At 51.3% G+C, this 18,170-nt stretch overlaps 1 protein-coding gene across 1 annotated transcript in view; it reads right to left on the minus strand.

Annotated features, from left to right (window-relative positions):
• Positions 1-13,217, minus strand: part of NDUFA10 (NADH:ubiquinone oxidoreductase subunit A10) — a 49,239-nt gene extending 36,022 nt beyond the window's left edge. The window contains exons 1-6 of the mRNA XM_059051983.2: positions 13,038-13,217; positions 9,284-9,452; positions 8,352-8,567; positions 7,518-7,604; positions 5,475-5,596; positions 3,453-3,532 (exon numbers count right to left, since the gene is read on the minus strand). Of these exons, the coding sequence (XP_058907966.1) occupies positions 3,453-3,532; positions 5,475-5,596; positions 7,518-7,604; positions 8,352-8,567; positions 9,284-9,452; positions 13,038-13,112 (749 nt within the window). The 5' untranslated portion in view covers positions 13,113-13,217. The remainder of the gene's footprint in view (positions 1-3,452; positions 3,533-5,474; positions 5,597-7,517; positions 7,605-8,351; positions 8,568-9,283; positions 9,453-13,037) is intronic.
• Positions 13,218-18,170: the final 4,953 nt, after the last annotated feature.

The following is an 18,170-nucleotide window of genomic DNA, read 5'->3' on the forward strand; positions in this document are numbered from 1 at the left end:
GCCTGAGTGGGATGGACGCACAGAGAGCAGCTAAGTGGTGTTTGGGGGGTGGGGGTTGAGGAGCCAGAGGGGGGATGGGAGGAGCACGTTACTTGAGCTGCTGGAATTTCGGAGACAAATGCAACCCTCAAAATAACCTGTTTCAACCCAACTATGCAACAGGACAGCAGCAACTCGGTTTCCTTAGTCCAGGTCCTTAGTCTGGACACTGAAAAGTCACACTGGGTCCCAAAAAGGGGGACAGTGGAGTGAGCTTCCTGCACTTCTACCCACTCACCACATCTACTGCTGTCTGCAGACCTGGCTGCCCCATCAGGTGAAGACTGAAACCGCCTCCTAGTCGGTGTGCCCTTGCCTCCACCACCACCTCCAGACCAACCCGAGGGACGCTTCAGAGAGGCCCACCGGAGAGCCTGTCTCTGCAGAAATGTTTGACACCCCCCACCCCCGCTTCCAGGAGGGTACAGCAGAAAGGCAAGGCTGGACCACTGCTCTCATGAACAGTGGGTATCTTCTCATTTAGGTGTCTTTACACCAGAGTGCCCCCTACTGACGGGAGGTACGTCTACACCAGGGTCAGTACTCCAAGAACACACGGCCCCCATGCATACGCCCACATACAGCTCCTACGATACAAACTACTGGAAGGAGGGCTCCACCCAAGCTTCCTGCAAAGCGGTTCCGGGTGGGAAGCCCGGCCCCTGTGCAGTGTCGGGCAGCAGCGCACAGGATGGCCTGTAACGCCGTCGTAAACAGAGTTGAGTTTCCTCCTTTCAGGTGAATAAATGCATCATCTTAAAATAAACATATTCTGTAGTCAGTCCCGTGCTACATGTGTCGCGTGAAAAGCCAACAAACATCAACAAAAAACCCCTCTTTTTTATTTAATCTGGTTTGCTCACTGCTTATCAAAGTAGAAGCCAGCGTTTGGGCCCGAGGTGCCCGACTGGTGGTGAGTCTGCAGGGAGAGAGACGGAAACAAAAGGACAGCAGCGCAGCCTCTCGGAGTGGAAGTCTGACTCCATGCCCCAAGAGGTTCGGCTCCACAGACAGAGCCAGACCCCTGGCTGCACTTTCCCCTTTCGGGTGGCTGAGGCTGGGGACAAAGAAAGACACCAAGCTGGGAATGTGGGAAGTCCACACGGCAGAAACAGAGGTCCGTTTCACAACGCACAGTAGGTCTAACACTCCTGAGCGACTCTGACCCAACTAAGCCCGCGGCACTTAAAAACGTCCAGACTCAGCCGAACCTGCGAAGGTGCCAGAGAAGCCTCTCCCTCCGAAGTGCAACCTGCTTCTTAGGAGAGTGAGGGGCCCTGGCACGAGGAACCGGCAGAGGGCGCAAAGGCCCCGGCGTAAAGGACCAGCGCACCTCCCGTCCTCAGGGGCGCCTCCCGACGAGAACCCTGCACACCACAACGCAGGAAGCTCACCCCACCGGCGAGGTTTCTCAGAATGCGGTGCGGGTCATGACGCTGCAGAGAAAGCTGCCGTGTCAAGCCCGGGACTCAGCTGGAAGGCACAACGTCTGCGCTGTTACGGTGAAACCACCGAGCTCCCCAGACTGACCCCGGTGGGGTGACCAGCGTGTGGCGCCACTGTCCAGCAGAGACCAAGAGCCAGTAAAAGCCCATCCTTAGGGACTTCCAGTGCATCACCAGCGAGCCAGGGCTTCCAGATCGTGCGGCGACCCACAGGCCCGCACCCGACCAACCGAGGCAGGGAAGTGAAAACAGAGCTGAACGTCGGATCGTCCGCCCTGATCGGCGAGGATGTGAAAAGCCGTCCGCTCCACGCCGGGATTCACCGGTCACCAGAGGGCAACGTGCTGGGCTGGGTTCAGCAGCTGAGGAGGAGGCTGTCTGATCTCCAGCACGACGGAAAGTGCCCCTCGGGAGCGCGGAACCTTGGAGAGGCCACGGGCTGACTCCCAACACAGCTCAAGGACGGAGCGCCCAATGAAGCAATGGATACTTAGAATCGCTGCTAAACATTCCATGATCAGGAAGCCCTGAGGGTAAGTTCTGGAAAATAACTGCCAGGTACAAAAAAATCCCACCCCATCTGCAAGTTCAATCTAGGCTTTACTTTCCTGATGTTACAGCTGCAAGTCCTATTTGAGAACTTGCTGGGCAGCCTTCTCGCGGTGGTGATTTTGTAGCCAGAAATCTCCAAGAGGGATCTTTGGAACTGAAATCCTAGGGTCAACCATCTCTCTTTATTCTCATAGCTCTATATATTCCCCTTGACAAGATTTACAAAACGGACTGTTTTTCTGCACTTCTGGCCTTGAAAGTAGAGCAGCACGACCTACAGTCCACCCTGTTGTTTCTACTGCCTGTGAGAGAAAAGCTTGTCACAAGCAAGCAGGGATACTATAAGCCTCAATGCTCACAGCTAAAACAACTACATCCCAATTTAAAATCAAACTTTTCTTCCAAAACTGCTAGACAGTACTTTGTTTTTATTCACAATTTTACAGTTACTTTGACATTCTAAACAACAAGAGCATAGTATTTTAAGGTATCAAGAGAGGCGTCCATTTTCCAAAAGCCTGAGAACTATGACCGGAGACCTTCAGTAACAGCATATTATATCCAAACCCCCTAATTTTACTAGGACTTGAGTGACGGTAGGAGATGACCCCTTCCACATGGCACACACGCAGACCACAGAATGACCATCTAGAGAGCGTGGATGAAACCACGAATCCCTCGGTGCTTTCAATAAAGAAAGAGGGAGGCAGAGAAGAAACCAAATGGAAGAAAGGTCTGGTGCTGTTTCCATTTAACCCAGACCCCACTTAAGAACATCTTTCAAAAGTACGCACAGACGTTGCTGACCTTTCACAAATTTGGGGTGGACTCACTTAGCACCTTCAGGCAAGCCTTCCAGGTGATAAACATGACCCTTCAGGTGCACCTAGAGTGAATGCATGAGTCCTCTAACCGTAAACCTGCCACAGAATACAGCTTCAGCTCACTTCTAGCAACAAAATATTCTAAAAACACAACAAAAAAATGTCTTGGCAAAATAACCAAATCAAAAAACAAAAATCAACCCCAAACCTACTAACTCAAACTGAAATATCTGCTGTCATTGCTGCTTATAAACGGCAGATTAAAACTCCCCAGACCACAGCCACTGAAATCAAGAGTGCACCCCTGGGCTGGTGGGGCCTAAGGAACTCCATGTGTGGAGTTCTGTCGGATAAATCCTTGCGCCTTCCCTGGCAGCCCAGTGGTTAAGACCTCCTCTACCAATGCAGGGGGTGCAGGTTTGACTCCTGGTCAGGGAGCTAAGGTCCCACATGCCTTGAGGCCATAAAACAGAAGCAACACTGTTAACGAATTTAATAAAGACTTTAAAAATGGTCCACATTCAAAAACATCTAAAAAATTAAGTTAAAGTAAATTAAACAAATAAATAAATCCACCGTGCCCTGGGCTCACCTCATCTCAGGAAGGAAGGTCCTCTTGTAGGCATTCTCGATGCCCTGAAGGTAGGCGGAGGTGATCTTCATCTCATGTGGCTAAACAAAAGCAGAGAAGTGCGATAGGTTTGGACTTTTCTTTTTCCCGTGCTTACGGAAGAATGTGAGACAATCAACAAACAGCTTTCCTAGACCGAGTCACGCTGGGCACTCTAAGATCTGTGGGGTGATGGGAGGGGCTTCGGTCCCGGTTAGAACAGTTCTCATTCCGCCGCAGGGCGCACGGAAGCTTGCCCCGGGGAACGTATGGCATGACCTTTCTTTCACAGACTCCAAGAGGTGGACTTAGAACAGGAGCAGGAAGAACCCCCTTTACAGTTACGGCCCCACCTCCCGTTCTGGGCCGCGCCCGAGTGCAGGCGATGCAAGACGACACGCCGCACAAGGGGACTGGGAGGGGGACCGGCCCACGTCCCCCCCGCCGACCCGCAGAACCCGCCTCCGCTGCCAACTCTCTGCCCGCCCCACTCTTCTACCACTCACCCCCACCTCTCCCACTTTTTCCATCTCCACTTCCCTTTCATTCGTTTGCCAGTTTCAGAAACATAAAACTCCAACTATGAGTGGCAGATTTCCATACTGAAAACCTCTCACGGTTTAGCGACGCTAAAGGCTAAGTTATCTGTCACCCCGTGTGATTTTCTGCATGGCATTTGCCTTTACTTCCCGTACTTATTTATTTCCTTGTTTACTATTAGTCTCCCTGCTAGAATATAAGAACACACATCTATTAATGACATAATGTTTCTTTGATAAAATGTCTCCTTTACTGAGACACAGTGGTAATTTTAGCTGGTGACAGTATTCATCGAATACTGGAAAAGTAAAAATGTTCACACCTCTAAGTTGTTCCTCAAGATGGTTTCTAAAATACTGCTATCCAGATATCAAGAATTATCTAGAGAATTCTAAACATATATCTTCATATTTCTCAATAAACGTCACTCTAATACCAAAAGTGTTCAAAATTATTCCGCTGAGTGATAAGTAAATACTTTTGACTTGTAGTTCCCTCCTTCCACCGCTTGATGGAACATTCTCCAAAGTCTACATTACACATCCCACTTAGGAGTAAACTCTGACACAGGTGCAGCCTGGTAATCAACAGGGAGACACGGGGGTCACGTGTGTTCACTGCCAAATGAGCGAGGAGGGTGACCCACAGCCTCTTTCAGTTGCAGCGAAGACGCCCGGAGGGTCTCCGCCGCCTGGCAAGGACCTGCCATCAGAGAGGCACTCACGGAGCACCCACAGGACTCCCGGCGCCGAGGACGGGCCCTGAGATGACAGCTGCACACGCAAGCCTACCTGTTCATCGCAACGTCAAAGAGAGCATTTCCTCCCAGGAAAAAATACGCTAAGTGGGAGGGATCTCTGCAAATAAAAACGAGTCAAAAGGGCAAAGACGGGCCTTGTTAACCTGCATCCGGCAGCACGCCTGCAGAGCCAACTTCAGATCGCAGGGTTTCCAGGCACCTGACTGCCTCAACGCCCCTAAGAGTAAATGAACGTGTGTGGCGATCACTGCTCTACTGTTTTAGGGTCAGTGAGTAGGAAAAAGGGGATGACAGGCCCAACGTGTGGGAGTGGTAAACCGAAAGGGTATCAGAAATTATTTCCCACTTGTAGGAAACAACAGGGCACGAAAAGCCTGTTAGAAAACAGAAAGGGAAGTCCTGTCAGGAGACGCGCCCATCCTCAGAGTGGTTCGGGTGACCCAGGGCAGGGGACAACGGCAGGACGGCGCCAGGGACGGAGGGCGCTGGAGGAGGGCAGTGAGTGACCGGGGCCCCCTTCAGTCACATCCATCGCACAAGTGCCCTCCCTCCCGGCGGGGCCCACGCGCGCGCCCCCGTCCCTGGAGGGGCCATCAGGAATTCGCGGCACCCCACTCTAAGTATCAGTGTGAAGCGCCGATCTACAGTAAACACAACGAGGACGCATAAAGAGACAGCGGCCTCGGACTTAAAGGCTGAGTTACGTTTCCCTTCTTCTGGATCCGGCTCTGGACCTCGGGGACGGGCACGTCGATGTAGACGACCACGTGAGGGGGCAGGTACTCGCAGACGGTGACCTTCTTCACCTCGTTGTAGTGGTCCACACCTGGCACAAGAGAGGCACCATCTGTCAGCCGACGGTCCACGGACAGCCCTCAGATACACACTTCTCTCCAAATAAAAGGGCAAAGGTACACGCGGTTCTCAGAGCCACGTGTCAGCCTGCGAACCACGTAACAGTCACGGCCGTTACCGCCAGCTGCACACACGTAAGGCTGGCACTCGGCGACCGCAGCACTCACAGCCACCCTGCAGGGCAGTGCTTCTCATCTCTACAGGCCAAAGGAGTCAGGCCAGAGAAATCAGGCACCTTATACCAACACTGGCCTGAGAGCTTTCTAAAGGCCAGATCTGAAGTGGGCCTGGCCACACGTGAGGGTGCACCTTCGCCTCTTCTCAGCCTGCCGCCCCTCCGGGCCCTCCTCGCCGGTGGCCCCATCGGCCCAGTTGGGCCACTCTCCCTCTCCCACGGCGCTGGCCAGCGGCTTGCCGAGCGCACGCCCCGCGTCCAGGCCCGCCCAGGCCAGCAGGCTGCTCGGCCGCCCGCCTGCCACAGGCCTCCGACCCTCGGTGCGCTCCCTCCAACCCGACTTCCTCCCAAGGGTCTCCTTTTCCTTGACCTGCCTTCCCCGAACACATCCTTCAGATAAACAAATTCACACCTAACCACATGCCTCCTGTACCTAAAACCCCACAGGGGCTCCTCAGGACTTGCAGGAGAAGCCTAAGTGTCCCAGCCAAGGCGCCCGGCCTGCTGGTGCGGCCCTGCCTGCCCCTCCGCCAGCACCCGGCCCCCTCCACGCCACGCCGGCGCCTGCTGCCCACAAAGCTCCTGTACCGGCACCACCAACGGCTGGTGGCCAGGGTGGTGGCCAGGGCCCACTCCTCAGGAACGCTGCCCACACCCCCCCGTCTCCCGACTGGTCAGACACTCTCGCCACGCTTCCTCCGCACCCGGGGACCACGCTCGCCGCAGCTACGCGTCGAGGCTGCTTCCCCACCCCTCCCCCCAGGGTGGCGGGGGCCTGTCTCACCATATTCCTCACATCCCTCTCACTAAGGCGGAGCCCGGCACACGGCGCACACCCCGGAAAGGCTGGCTGGCTGGCCTTGAGGCTGCCGGAGGGTCGGTGTGACGCAGCGCCTGGCTCAGAAGCACGGGCTCTGGCTGCTCTCCGCACAGGCACCAGGACTGCGCACACGGCAGGATGCGCCCACAGACCAAGGGCGGCCCCCTCGCCGGTCAGCCTTGGCTGGCTTCGGTCTCCCCACTCAGGAACCGGCCGCTCGTGCTCTGCGCGCCAGATCTAGCCGCCTGCTGGATCCAGGTGACCAAGCTCGCCGTGAAAACGCCCACAGGCTGAACGACCACACGGCCCTTCCACAGCCCTGTCCAGCACACGCCTAGCTCCAGACACCCCAGCCCCAACCAGCCGAGTTCCCTCACTCCTCGTGGCCAGGCTGCTTTAGCCAAGAGCCTCTACTCTTGTCACTGGCCACTTGCCAGACTTTCAACAATCCCCCAACCCAGTGCTAGTGTCCCTAAAAGCACTAGACCAGCACGTGTAGGAGAGAAGGAAGGATAAGAATGCTGCAGTTACAGGGGCCAGCAAAGAGGAGTGAGGGAGGCACGGAACAGGACCGCTCAGCGAAGCCAGCCACAGGTCACAGAGCCACGTAGCTGTGCCACAAGGTGGCTGGAGAGCCAGGGAAGTTTCCTGGGAGGCTGTGTGGAGACTTGGCTTAAGCTGTGCGTTCAGGATCCAGTACACCACTGTGCTTTCACAGGGAGAGACAAATTTAGGAGGGAAAGAGGATGGAAGCAATTGGTTTTTCCTGTGGAATGGCATTATTCATCTATTTAACAGATGTTCACGAAACGCATACTAACTGCAGGGTGAGTCTAGCAGGGCCTTTAGCAAGTTACCCCACACACCCGGGAAGGCCAGCCTGCCGGCCGGACTCACACTGCTTCCGGATGAAGCCCTGTCGGTACATCGCCTCCAAGAAGACAAAGTCACTGTAGATGGAGCGTTCCAACACCACACCTTGCCCTGTTTAAAAACATGGAAACAAAAATCAAAACTCAGGGCTTCCCTGGTGGCGCAGTGGTTGTCAGTCCGCCTGCCGATGCAGGGGACACGGGTTCGTGCCCTGGTCTGGGAAGATCCCACATGCCGCGGAGCGGCTGGGCCCGTGAGCCATGGCCGCTGAGCCTGCGCGTCCGGAGCCTGTGCTCCGCAACGGGAGAGGCTACAACAGTGAGAGGCCCGTGTACTGCAAAAAAAAAAAATCAAAACTCAGATAGTAATTAAAGCAATGAAAACTTGCCCTTTCATTTTAGAAAGGGAAAAGATTATTTACAATTCCTTTTCCAAACCAAATATTTTCAAAAGAACATACTTGCACTTCTAAGTGGGAAATAATTTTCAAAACTACAATGCTTTTTTGGTTTCAGCGATACAATGTTCTGTTTCATTCTTTCAGCCCTGATGAAAGCATCCGGCTACTAGAGAAAGGGATTTCGTTTTGGAACCATAGGTCCTGCCCCGCGCCCCCCCCCGATGTCCACTGCCACCCTGCCCCCATCCCAGCTGCTCAGCAAGACCCCCGGGGTGTCCGCCCCACGCCCACCACCATGGATCTCAGAGAATCCATGATCTTATTGGAAAGCCAGAGCTTGCCTCATCAAATACCCTTTAAAAAAAGCTCTAATGAGCAGCAACCTAAAACGGCTGCATTTCAGAAAAGGGCCCAAGTGCAGCACATGCCCGACAGCTACCCGAGCACAGATAGTGCACCTGTGCTCAGCACGTGCTCCAGGGCGTCCGCGTACTGCAGGAGGCGACTGGAGTACAGCCAGGACTGCAGGCGGTAGCTGTTGCCGTCGTTACTTGTCGGGTCATCGTAAAACTTCTCCAAACTGCAGTTGCTGCTGAGATGTATATCCAGGGGTCTCCCATCCCCAGTGGTGCTGGCTGCGTAATGGATCCCTGCCTCGGGGAAGTGCTTCAGGCCTGAGGAGAGAAACCACCGGGCAAAACATGCTGTGGGCACAGCGCGTGCCACCAGCGAGCGGCGGAGATGCATCTGAACACCATCGCTGAGGCCGGTCGGCGAAGACCTGGGGAAAGTTGCCCTGACCCCTGCGTTCCGGTGCGTGAAAGGGAGCACGCGAGACACGGAAGACGACATGTCTGAAGCACGTGTGCAAGGGCAGCATTTCCCTCTGTTCCGCTGTACGAACTCCCCGAGGAGAGCTGCCCCTGAGCGTGGGTGCCCGCTGCACGCAACCGGGCTTCGGCTTGTCAAATGCTAGAGAAAGGCGTGGGGACGACACCGGCTCCAGAGTCGGGAAACGGGGTGGACGCCCGGCCCCACACAAAGCAGCCTGTGACCCAGCTTCTTACTGAGGCTGCCCGTCTGTAAGCGAGAGCAGAACGTCAGCCCTGTTTCACGGGCTGTTACACAGTTCAAATGAGACTGCTCCTGCGAAAGTGCTCTGCTTACAAAGTCAAGATGAAATCCCCATTCAAACAGACAACAAGCATGGCCTTCTCAAGTTTTCCAAATCTGAAAGACTAAAAACAGCTTTTTCAGTAAATATTTCTAAGGTGTAAAATACCTACCTTAGGTGCAATTCTACCTACTCAATATTAAAATAAAATCCAACTCAGACAAGTAACTGTATATCTGAGAAAACTGCGTTACGCTGCAGGACGCGAGTTCATACCTAGCTTCTCTGCTATCTCCTTCGCAAGCTCGCCTTTCCCCGAACATATGTTGCCGTCTACAGTTATTACTTTGCTCTTTTCTGTCAGCTTTCTGGTTGTTCTTTCACCAAGCAGGTATGCCAGCGGGCCGTACTGCAGCTTGCACTGGACACTCGTATGAATTCCTCCCTGAAACACACACATCACACCACAGCCCAACGTGAGCATTCGGGTCAGCGCAGGCATCAGCAGCTATTACGTAAATATAAATGCCAAGGAGACCCTTGGTGACAAAACAGCCAACATCGACACCTGTATAGCCTGTTTGTTGAATTGCTGCCTCTCAGCCCCGCCCCCAACGTAAGCTCATAAACCGCCTGTTTTGATCACTGCTAAATCCTCAGGGCCTGGAACGGGACACACTTACCACGGTCAATGAAAATTGGATGGACGGATGGATGGATGGATGGATGGATGGATGGATGACAGAAAGGCAGGAAGGAGGGGGAGGGGGCGACAGGGCAGAAGGGGATAAAGAACATTTCTCTAGTGCAGGCTCCTGTCCTGAGCTCTGGAACGGGTTACCTCATGCCTTTAAACAGCTCCTGATGTCCTAGATGTCCTGAAAGTACCTGAAAGCTAACAGACCTAAAACTGAAATTCAGCACCCACACCCCAATCTGCTCCCCTCACAAGCTCCCCATCCACCATCCACCAAGCAGAACAGAGCAAAGGCAAGAGTCACCTTTGATACCCTCCTCCTTCCTCCAACTCCATAATCACTCCCCAAACCCTACTGATCCTAATCTCACGTCTCTCTGGCCAGCGGCCCCTCCCTACCCCCAGTGCACCGATTCTGCGGACATCCTCACATCTCTGTCTGCAATGCAAATGCCTGCTCATCTCCGGTCTCCAGCGTCCCAATCTACTCTCCACACTAAAACTCAAACAACCCCTTTCCCTGAAAAACAAAACAAAACCCCACGCGTCAGCAAGGGGAAGAGCTGGAGCGACCCACGCGGTGCGGCTGGACCAGAGCTGCAGGCGTCAGTATGAACTCGTGTTTAGTTGGCTGCAGACGCAGACAGTCACACAAAGAGACACTTACAGATATGGGTATATACACAGGTTAGTACAATGCATTTCCTTGCTCTGTCTGCTGAGAGGACCTAGAAGCAACAACACTCCAAGATCAATTACACGGAGTACCTAGGTCTTGGTTTCTGTGCCATTCTCCAGTAAAAGGAACAAGGGCTCCTCAGAGAAATGGCTGATTCTATGACTACCATCTTGCCAGGCCAGGTAGTACGGAAATGCTCCAACACACAGCATGAGGGGCAGGGGACAGGGATACAGGAGCCACCTGAAAGAGCTCCCAGAGTCTGAGCAACAACGTAGAGCTGTACTGAATTTTACCCCAAAATCTAAGATAAATATACACAAGTGCATACTGGTATAAATAAACAAATGTGGAGCAGAGACAAGCCTCCCATAAAGAAGAATTCCCAACAGTTCATGTGGCTACTCTGCCTTCGAGGAAGGGAGCATACTCCCCCACTCCCTGCGGGCACGCAGTGACTCCCCTCCAAAGAGGACACGATGGAAAGGGGGAGAAAGAGTAACTTTACAGCAGAGACACCACCGCTACCTCAGCCAGGTGATTAAGGGCATCAGTGATAAGTCATGCTCACAGCACACCTTTCATATTATGTGATGAGAACAGCACTTTACCTCTGTGCTCTTCCTCCTGAGAACACACAGCCCCAGTCAAGTCACGAGAAAATATCAGACGAGTCCCGCTGAGGGACAAACTACCCACCCAGTACTGCTCAAAACTGCCAAGGTCATCAGAAACAAGGAGAATCTGAGAAACCACCGCAACCAAGAGAAGCAAACAGGGGGAATGATACATATCAAAATGCTCATAGAAGTAACACCTGCAACAACAAACAACTGGGACCAACCAAAGGTCCACGACAGGAGACCAGGATAGTAAATGGCAGGATATTCTCTATATATTCCCAGACTCTCAAATCCCAACGACGGTGAATACCTAATTTACTCAGTTGCAACTGTGTGTCCTTCACTCATTCATTTATTCATTCGGCAACTGTTTATTAGATCCCCATACTATGCAGTCTTTTCTCTAGACAATGGGGATACAGCAGGGAGCCAAAAAATTCCATAGGATAACAAAACAAGTAATTATACAGCATATTAAGTAAGTGCTGTGAAGGGGAGAATGGTTTACGGGATGGGACGTACGTTAAAACGGGTGGTCACGGAACCCTCGCAGAAAGAGTGACATCTGAACGAAGACTGGACGGCAGTGAGGGAACTGGCCACGTGGCTATCTGGAAGAGGGTCTCCCTCTCCGGCAGGGCGAACAGTAAGCGCCAACGCCCTGAGGCAAGAGCGCTGCAAAGATCAGCAAGGCCAGTGGAGCTGGTGCCAAGTGGACTGGATGGGGAAAGTGTAGCAGATAAGCCACGGGCTGTTAATCATACTGGTACCTTGCACCCCAGAAATTAATCACTCTCTCCTCCGGGCTACCTCTGAGCCACGTGCAAACAGTTTCCCATCTGTGTCCCCAACTTGAACATACCTCAAATGTGGCACACAGCAGGTGCACAGTGACATGTGAATAAAGCAATCAACTATTCCCTGACTTCAAATCTTTAGAAAGTGCTTTTTTACGGTTATGATAGTCTTTCTATTATTTCCCATCCTCAGTCCCATTTTTCTGCTCTCTGGAATCACAAGGAATAAGTGATCTTTCACAACACATTTCCAATTCCTTCGATTATTCCAAGTAACAAGCTGTATACCCTTTTCGTCTTATTCATTTTTCTGTGGACCTACTGAAGTCCATCTACATCCCCTGCAGGGAGTAGCATCCAGAGTTGAACACAGTTACAGGTGGCTCCATCTAGTGTGTGCCCAGCAGCGCCCTCTACTCTGGGGCCCTCACTTTCACTAATGCAGGGAAGTACGCTGGGTGTTATAAAGACAATCACCTTTCCCTCTTTCATTCTTTCTCTCTTCTATTTTACAGCCCGAGTTATCTCCTGAAAACATTTATATGACTTTTAAGTAAGGCTATTGTACTGTTCTGTTCAAAATCCTTTGCTCATCAAAATCCTGAGCACAGAGGTCAAGTCCCTTTACAGTTCGACACCAACGTTACTCCAGCCACTAGTATCCAAAGGAGCTATGATACAGTCACTGTCATAAAATAGTTTTCCTAAGGTTTCCAGCCACTGTTCATTTGCTTGTCTTGCTGAATCCGCGTACAATGTCATCCCACTGTCTCTACCATAGCAAGTTCTCCTAATCCAGATCGAACCTGAATGCCTTCTTGTCGTTTCTGCTCAACGTCACATCGTCCCTTACCTGGCCCTTGACAGCGCTGCCACGTGACTTAATGAATGAATGAGCGCCCCCAAGCTCTCGGGGCTCGCCCACACCAGCTCATTCGTCTATCGCACAATCGCACTGGGTAATGATATCTGCAACCTGGCCTCCCCAAGCAGGGCGGCCAGGCCGCCCATTCCCCTCCGGGCCCCACGTTCTGCTCGGAGCTGAGAGAAAACGGCCTGGAGAAGCTCGCGGCGGCCCTTCCGAGGCCTGCCCTCGCGACTCAGGACCGAACACTCCAGGGGACACTGGGATGCCCCCGAGAATGACGCCGGGAGGTCCGGGGAGGTGAGGAAGGGGCGGCGCCAGGAGGACAAGCCAGGTCCCACCCGCGGCCCCCGCCCGCCGCCGCCTCACCACGCGCTGGACGACCGCCGCGAGGCCCCGAGAGGTCGCGGACACGGGGACCAGGCTCAGCAGCCTCAAGGCCATGGCTCGCGGTCAGCACCGGCTCAAGGACCCGAGGGGACGCAGTCGCGACGGAGCCTCTCCCGCGACCGGCGCGCCACAGTGACGTCACGGCCGGGATGCCCGCGCCGCGCCTGTCGGGAACTTCCGGGCGGCGGACGCAGGCGCGCAGAGCGCAGTCGGGGGCTGATTTATTTCGGGTCTCCCTTGGCGTTCGCCTCCTCTGGACCTTGTAGTGCCCGCCCGCCGCCCGGTCTCCAAGGGGAGGGCCTCCCGCCGCCCAGGCTCTAAGGGGAGGCCTGCCCACTGCCAGGTTTTGAGGGCGCGCAGTGCGGGGAACCGAGGCCGCCCCCGACCTCGTAGTTACTGCTGCAGCACATCCCGCGTCCAGGACGCTCTCCACCCTCCCAGACTCCCTAGACCGGCAGGTGCGGACTTCAAAACCACCTCCTTGAAAGTGTCTCCATAGCTCACAAACCACCCGAGGCGAGGAAGGCGGCCTGGGGCTGGGGCGGGGGGTGAAAGGAGAGCCGGTATGAGAGCGACCCAGGACGAGCGCGGGCTTCCGAGAGGCTCTGAAGAAGGACCGTAGACTGACCTTCCCGACCCACGGCGCTTGTCCAGCAGGGCCGGCCTGGCTGAGGTCCGCGCATCCCCCACCTCCCCAGGGCCCATCTCCCCGCCTGGCTCACGACTTCAGGTCTAAGAGGCCTCTTACCCCTTGGCAGGCCTGGTGGTGTTGAGTAACATGCAAACAAAAGCTGTCCTTATTCCCCTGTTAAAACCGCAATCGATCCAATGACCTGGGGCCTCAGTTCCTTTCAGGTTAGTAGAGGTGACTTTAATGTGAGATTTCTTACCTACTAGCCTGCCATTTGAAAAGGTTTTATAATCTTCACTCTCCTCCTCGGGCTTATTGTTTTTAACACCTTAACTTTTCTTTTGTTTAAATTTCATTTGGTTTTCAACTTTTCAGAATGATCATGGAGTTGTAAAAAGAAGGTCCTTTCAATGGATGTTTCTCTAATAAGAGAATCCCTGCTTGTCCAGCATACAGATTCCTAGTCCCCAATGCCAGAGGGTCTGATTTAGAAGATCTGGGATGGGCCCTAAAATGTGTTTAAGGAGCTTCCATTTAATTCTGATGTAAATGAGCCACATTGAGAGAATAGTGTTCTACACCCTGCATTGTCTGAGAGCATGGGCCACTTCCAGATCCTACACCACTGTGCCCCCAGCCCCAAGCAAAGCTCCTAAACACGTCACAGGTGCACCTCAAATACAGTTGGATGAGCAGGTGTGACCAGGTAGCCCTAAGTCATCCAGCCCTGTGGAGTCACCGCCAAGCCAAGGCTTGGCTCTACATTCTGATATGTCTGAGCAGCTCCATGTCCTTGCCAGCGCGTCTAAGAAGTCCGGGTCGGGGGGGGGGGTGAGAGTGGGGACACCTCCCTGTCAGATTCTCTGGCCTTGTGCCACCGTCCACCCCATTCACATCTTCCCTCCAGCACTCCGGTTGTCTTTCCTCCTTCACCCCAAGCAAACACACATCCTTTATCTCACTTCCCAAGACAAAGTTCTGTGTTTAACAACTTTTACTGATGGCCTAGCAAAAAAGGGAGAGTGATCCCAGTAGGAAACAAAATAACCTTAAATTAAATGTCGGACATCACTGTCCTAGGACTAGGGAAAGAATTCTTCGGCTTGACACCAAGTGTATAATACAAAAAAGGAAAAATTGGTAAATTGGACTTCATCACAATTTTTAAAAAGTGTTGCTGTGTGAGAAACCCTTAGAGGATGAAAAGGCAACTGTGGGGATGGGGGTGGGCGTGGACACCTGCAAACCACAGGTGTGGCCAGGCACTCGCATCTAGAACACATAAAGAAATCTCAAAACTGAACAGTAAGAAACAATCCATTTAAAAAGTGGGCAAAACACATGAACAGACATTTCATTGAAGAGGTTATGCAGATAGCCAATAAGCACATGAAAAGATGTTCAACGTCATCAGCCATTAGAAACATGTAAATTAAATCTACAATGAGATACCACTTCACACTTATCAGAAAGGCCAAATTTAAAAAATAGTGATAACACCAAATGGTGGAGAAGATGAAGAGAAGCTAGTTCACTCATACACTGCGAGTAAGAATGTAAAAAGGTACAGCTGCTCTGCTAAAGAGCAGTTTGGCAGTTTCCAAATTGGAAAAGGTGTAAAACTAAAAATGAACTGTAAGGGCTTCCCTGGTGGCGCAGTGGTTGACAGTCCGTCTGCCGATGCAGGGGACGCGGGTTCGTGCCCCGGTCCGGGAGGATCCCACATGCCACGGGGCAGCTGGGCCCGTGAGCCATGGCTGCTGAGCCTGCGCGTCCGGAGCCTGTGCTCCGCAATGGGAGAGGCCACAACAGTGAGAGGCCCGCGTACCGCAAAAAAAAGAAAACTGTTATACAAAAATTATAGTCTTAAACATTAACCCCAGAGAAATGAAAATTGAGGTTCACAGAGAAACTCGAATGAATGTTCGTAGCAGCTTCATTCTTAGCAGCTAAAAACTGGGAACCACCCACCTGTTCTTCAAAGGTGAACAGCTAAACAAAGTGTGGTACGTCCATACCATGGAGCACTGCTCGGCTAGGAAAACCAACGGACTGTTGATACAGGCAACAGCCTGGACCCCTGGAGAGAATTATGTTGAGTGAAGAAAGTCCATCTCAGAAGATTACTTACAATATAATTCTGCTTAAATAACATCCCTGAAATAACAAAATTATATAGATGGAGAACAGATTAGTGGTCACCAGAGGCTAGGAAATGGGGGGTTGTGAAGGAAACGTTCCATATCTTGATGGTGGTGGTCCACGAAGCTACACAGCTGACAAAATAGCATAGAGCTACAAGCGTATCTGCGTATGCATGTGCACGCGCGCGCACACACACACACGGGTGCACGCACATAGGTGAATGCATGTGTAACTGGTAGAATCTAAGTTCCATGGATTGCATCAAAGTCAGTGTCCCAATGTGGAGGCTACCATCATGTAGGACAGTGTCATCAGGGAAGACAGGGTGAAGGGTGCACAGAACCTCCCTCCATCTTTCTTTGAAACTTCCTGTAAATCTGTAATTGTTTCAAGAAGAAAGTTTAAAAAATTGTGTTCTATGTACCAGCAACGAGGAAAGAGAGATAAAAATTTAAAATTTTAACTTTAAAAATTTAAAAGAAAGGATGCCATTTGTGTTAGAATTTTTTTTAAAAAAACCAAAAAACTCAAGTCCCCAGAAACATGTGAGAGAGCCCTACACTGAAAACCACAAAAGTGTATCGAGAATTTGAAGGACTTGTAAATGAAGAGAGGATTTGCCTTATTCTTGGGTTAAAAGTCTCAAAATTGTAAAGAGGACAGTTACTTCCAAATTGATCTATAGATTTAATACAATCCCAATAAAAAGCCCCCCACGTTTTCTTTTGCTGAAATTGACAAGCTGATTCTAAAATGTATCTCCCCCAACCCCCATTTGGGAAGTACTAAGAATAACCAAGGCGATCTTGAAGAAAAAGAACAAGGACAGAGGATTTACTACCAGGTATCAAGATATATGAAAAAGCTGTAGTAATTACAACAGCGTGGTATTAGTGCAGGAATAGACAAAGAGCCATTAATAGGACAGAATGAGGAGTACAGAAAGAGATAAGTGTAGATAGATAGATAGATAGATAGATAGATAGATAGATAGATAGATAGATAGATGGAGATAGGTATTTGGTTTATGAAAAGGGTGACATTGCAGAGGGGAAAGCACTGTCTTTTCAATAAATAGTGGGTTCTTGTCAATTTCATATCCCTATAGAAAAGAGTTAATGTTGACCCAGATCTCATACCATAAATAAAAATCAGTTTCAGATGGACTGAATCTAAACATGAAAGGTAAAACAAAAAAGCTTCTGGAAGGGCTTCCCTGGTGGCGCAGCGGTTGAGAATCCGCCTGCCGATGCAGGGGTCACGGGTTCGTGCCCTGGTCCGGGAAGATCCCACGTGCCGCGGAGCGGCTAAGCCCGTGAGCCATGGCCGCTAGGCCTGCGCGTCCGGAGCCTGTGCTCCGCAACGGGAGAGGCCACAGCAGTGAGAGGCCCGCATACCGGAAAAAAAAAAAAAAAAAAAAAAAAGCTTCTGGAATTAAACAGGAGAATATCTTCATGATCTTGGAATAGGCCAACAAATGGAAAATAAAGAACTAACTCTAAACGGGGAAAATGAACAAATTGAACATCAAAATAAAGAACTTCTCTTCATCCAAAGACACCATTAAGAGAATGAAAGGCAAGCCCAGACACTAGGGCAATTTTGCAGTAAATATAACCAACAGAGGGCATGGACCCAGAATATGTAAGAACTCCTGCAGGTTAAAAAGAAAAAGTGACTCAATATAAAAATAGGCAAAAGACCTGATTGCAAGGACCCTTCAGAAAGGGCACATACAGAAGGACATTAAACCACTAAACTTACAAAAGTGCCCAGAGCCTTGGTCATTGGAAATGTGAGTTAAGGTTGCAGTGAGAACTTCTTCTGCAACCCCAGAAGAACGACAAACAGAGAATGCTTAGAATACCAAGTGTTGCTAAGGATATGGAGCTACTGGGATTCTCATGCACCCACTTGGGAAAACAGTCTTGCTGTTTCTGTGAAGCCTGATCATACGTGAACCTTTTGTTGCAGGAACTGTAGGCACCCACTTGGGAAAACAGTCTTGCTGTTTCTGTGAAGCCTGATCATACGTGAACCTTTTGTTGCAGGAATTGTAGGCATAGCCTTTATGTACGTAGGTCTGGCCTAGCACACGGCTCACAAAACTGTATGTACATTCATGAAAAGACACAAACCAGTTATTTATCGCAGCACTATCCATAATAGGCAGTATCCATAATTCTATCCCCAACAGTAAAATGCATAAATGTATTGTGAAGTATTTGTACTGTGGGATATTACACATTATATGCATGTATTATTGCTACATGCAGAAACATTGAGGAGTCACTCAACCATCATAATGAATGCAAGAAGTCAAACCTAAAATCATC

This window comes from Kogia breviceps, chromosome 2, assembly GCF_026419965.1.
Source record: "Kogia breviceps isolate mKogBre1 chromosome 2, mKogBre1 haplotype 1, whole genome shotgun sequence".
In the NCBI taxonomy this organism is placed as follows: domain Eukaryota; kingdom Metazoa; phylum Chordata; class Mammalia; order Artiodactyla; family Physeteridae; genus Kogia; species Kogia breviceps.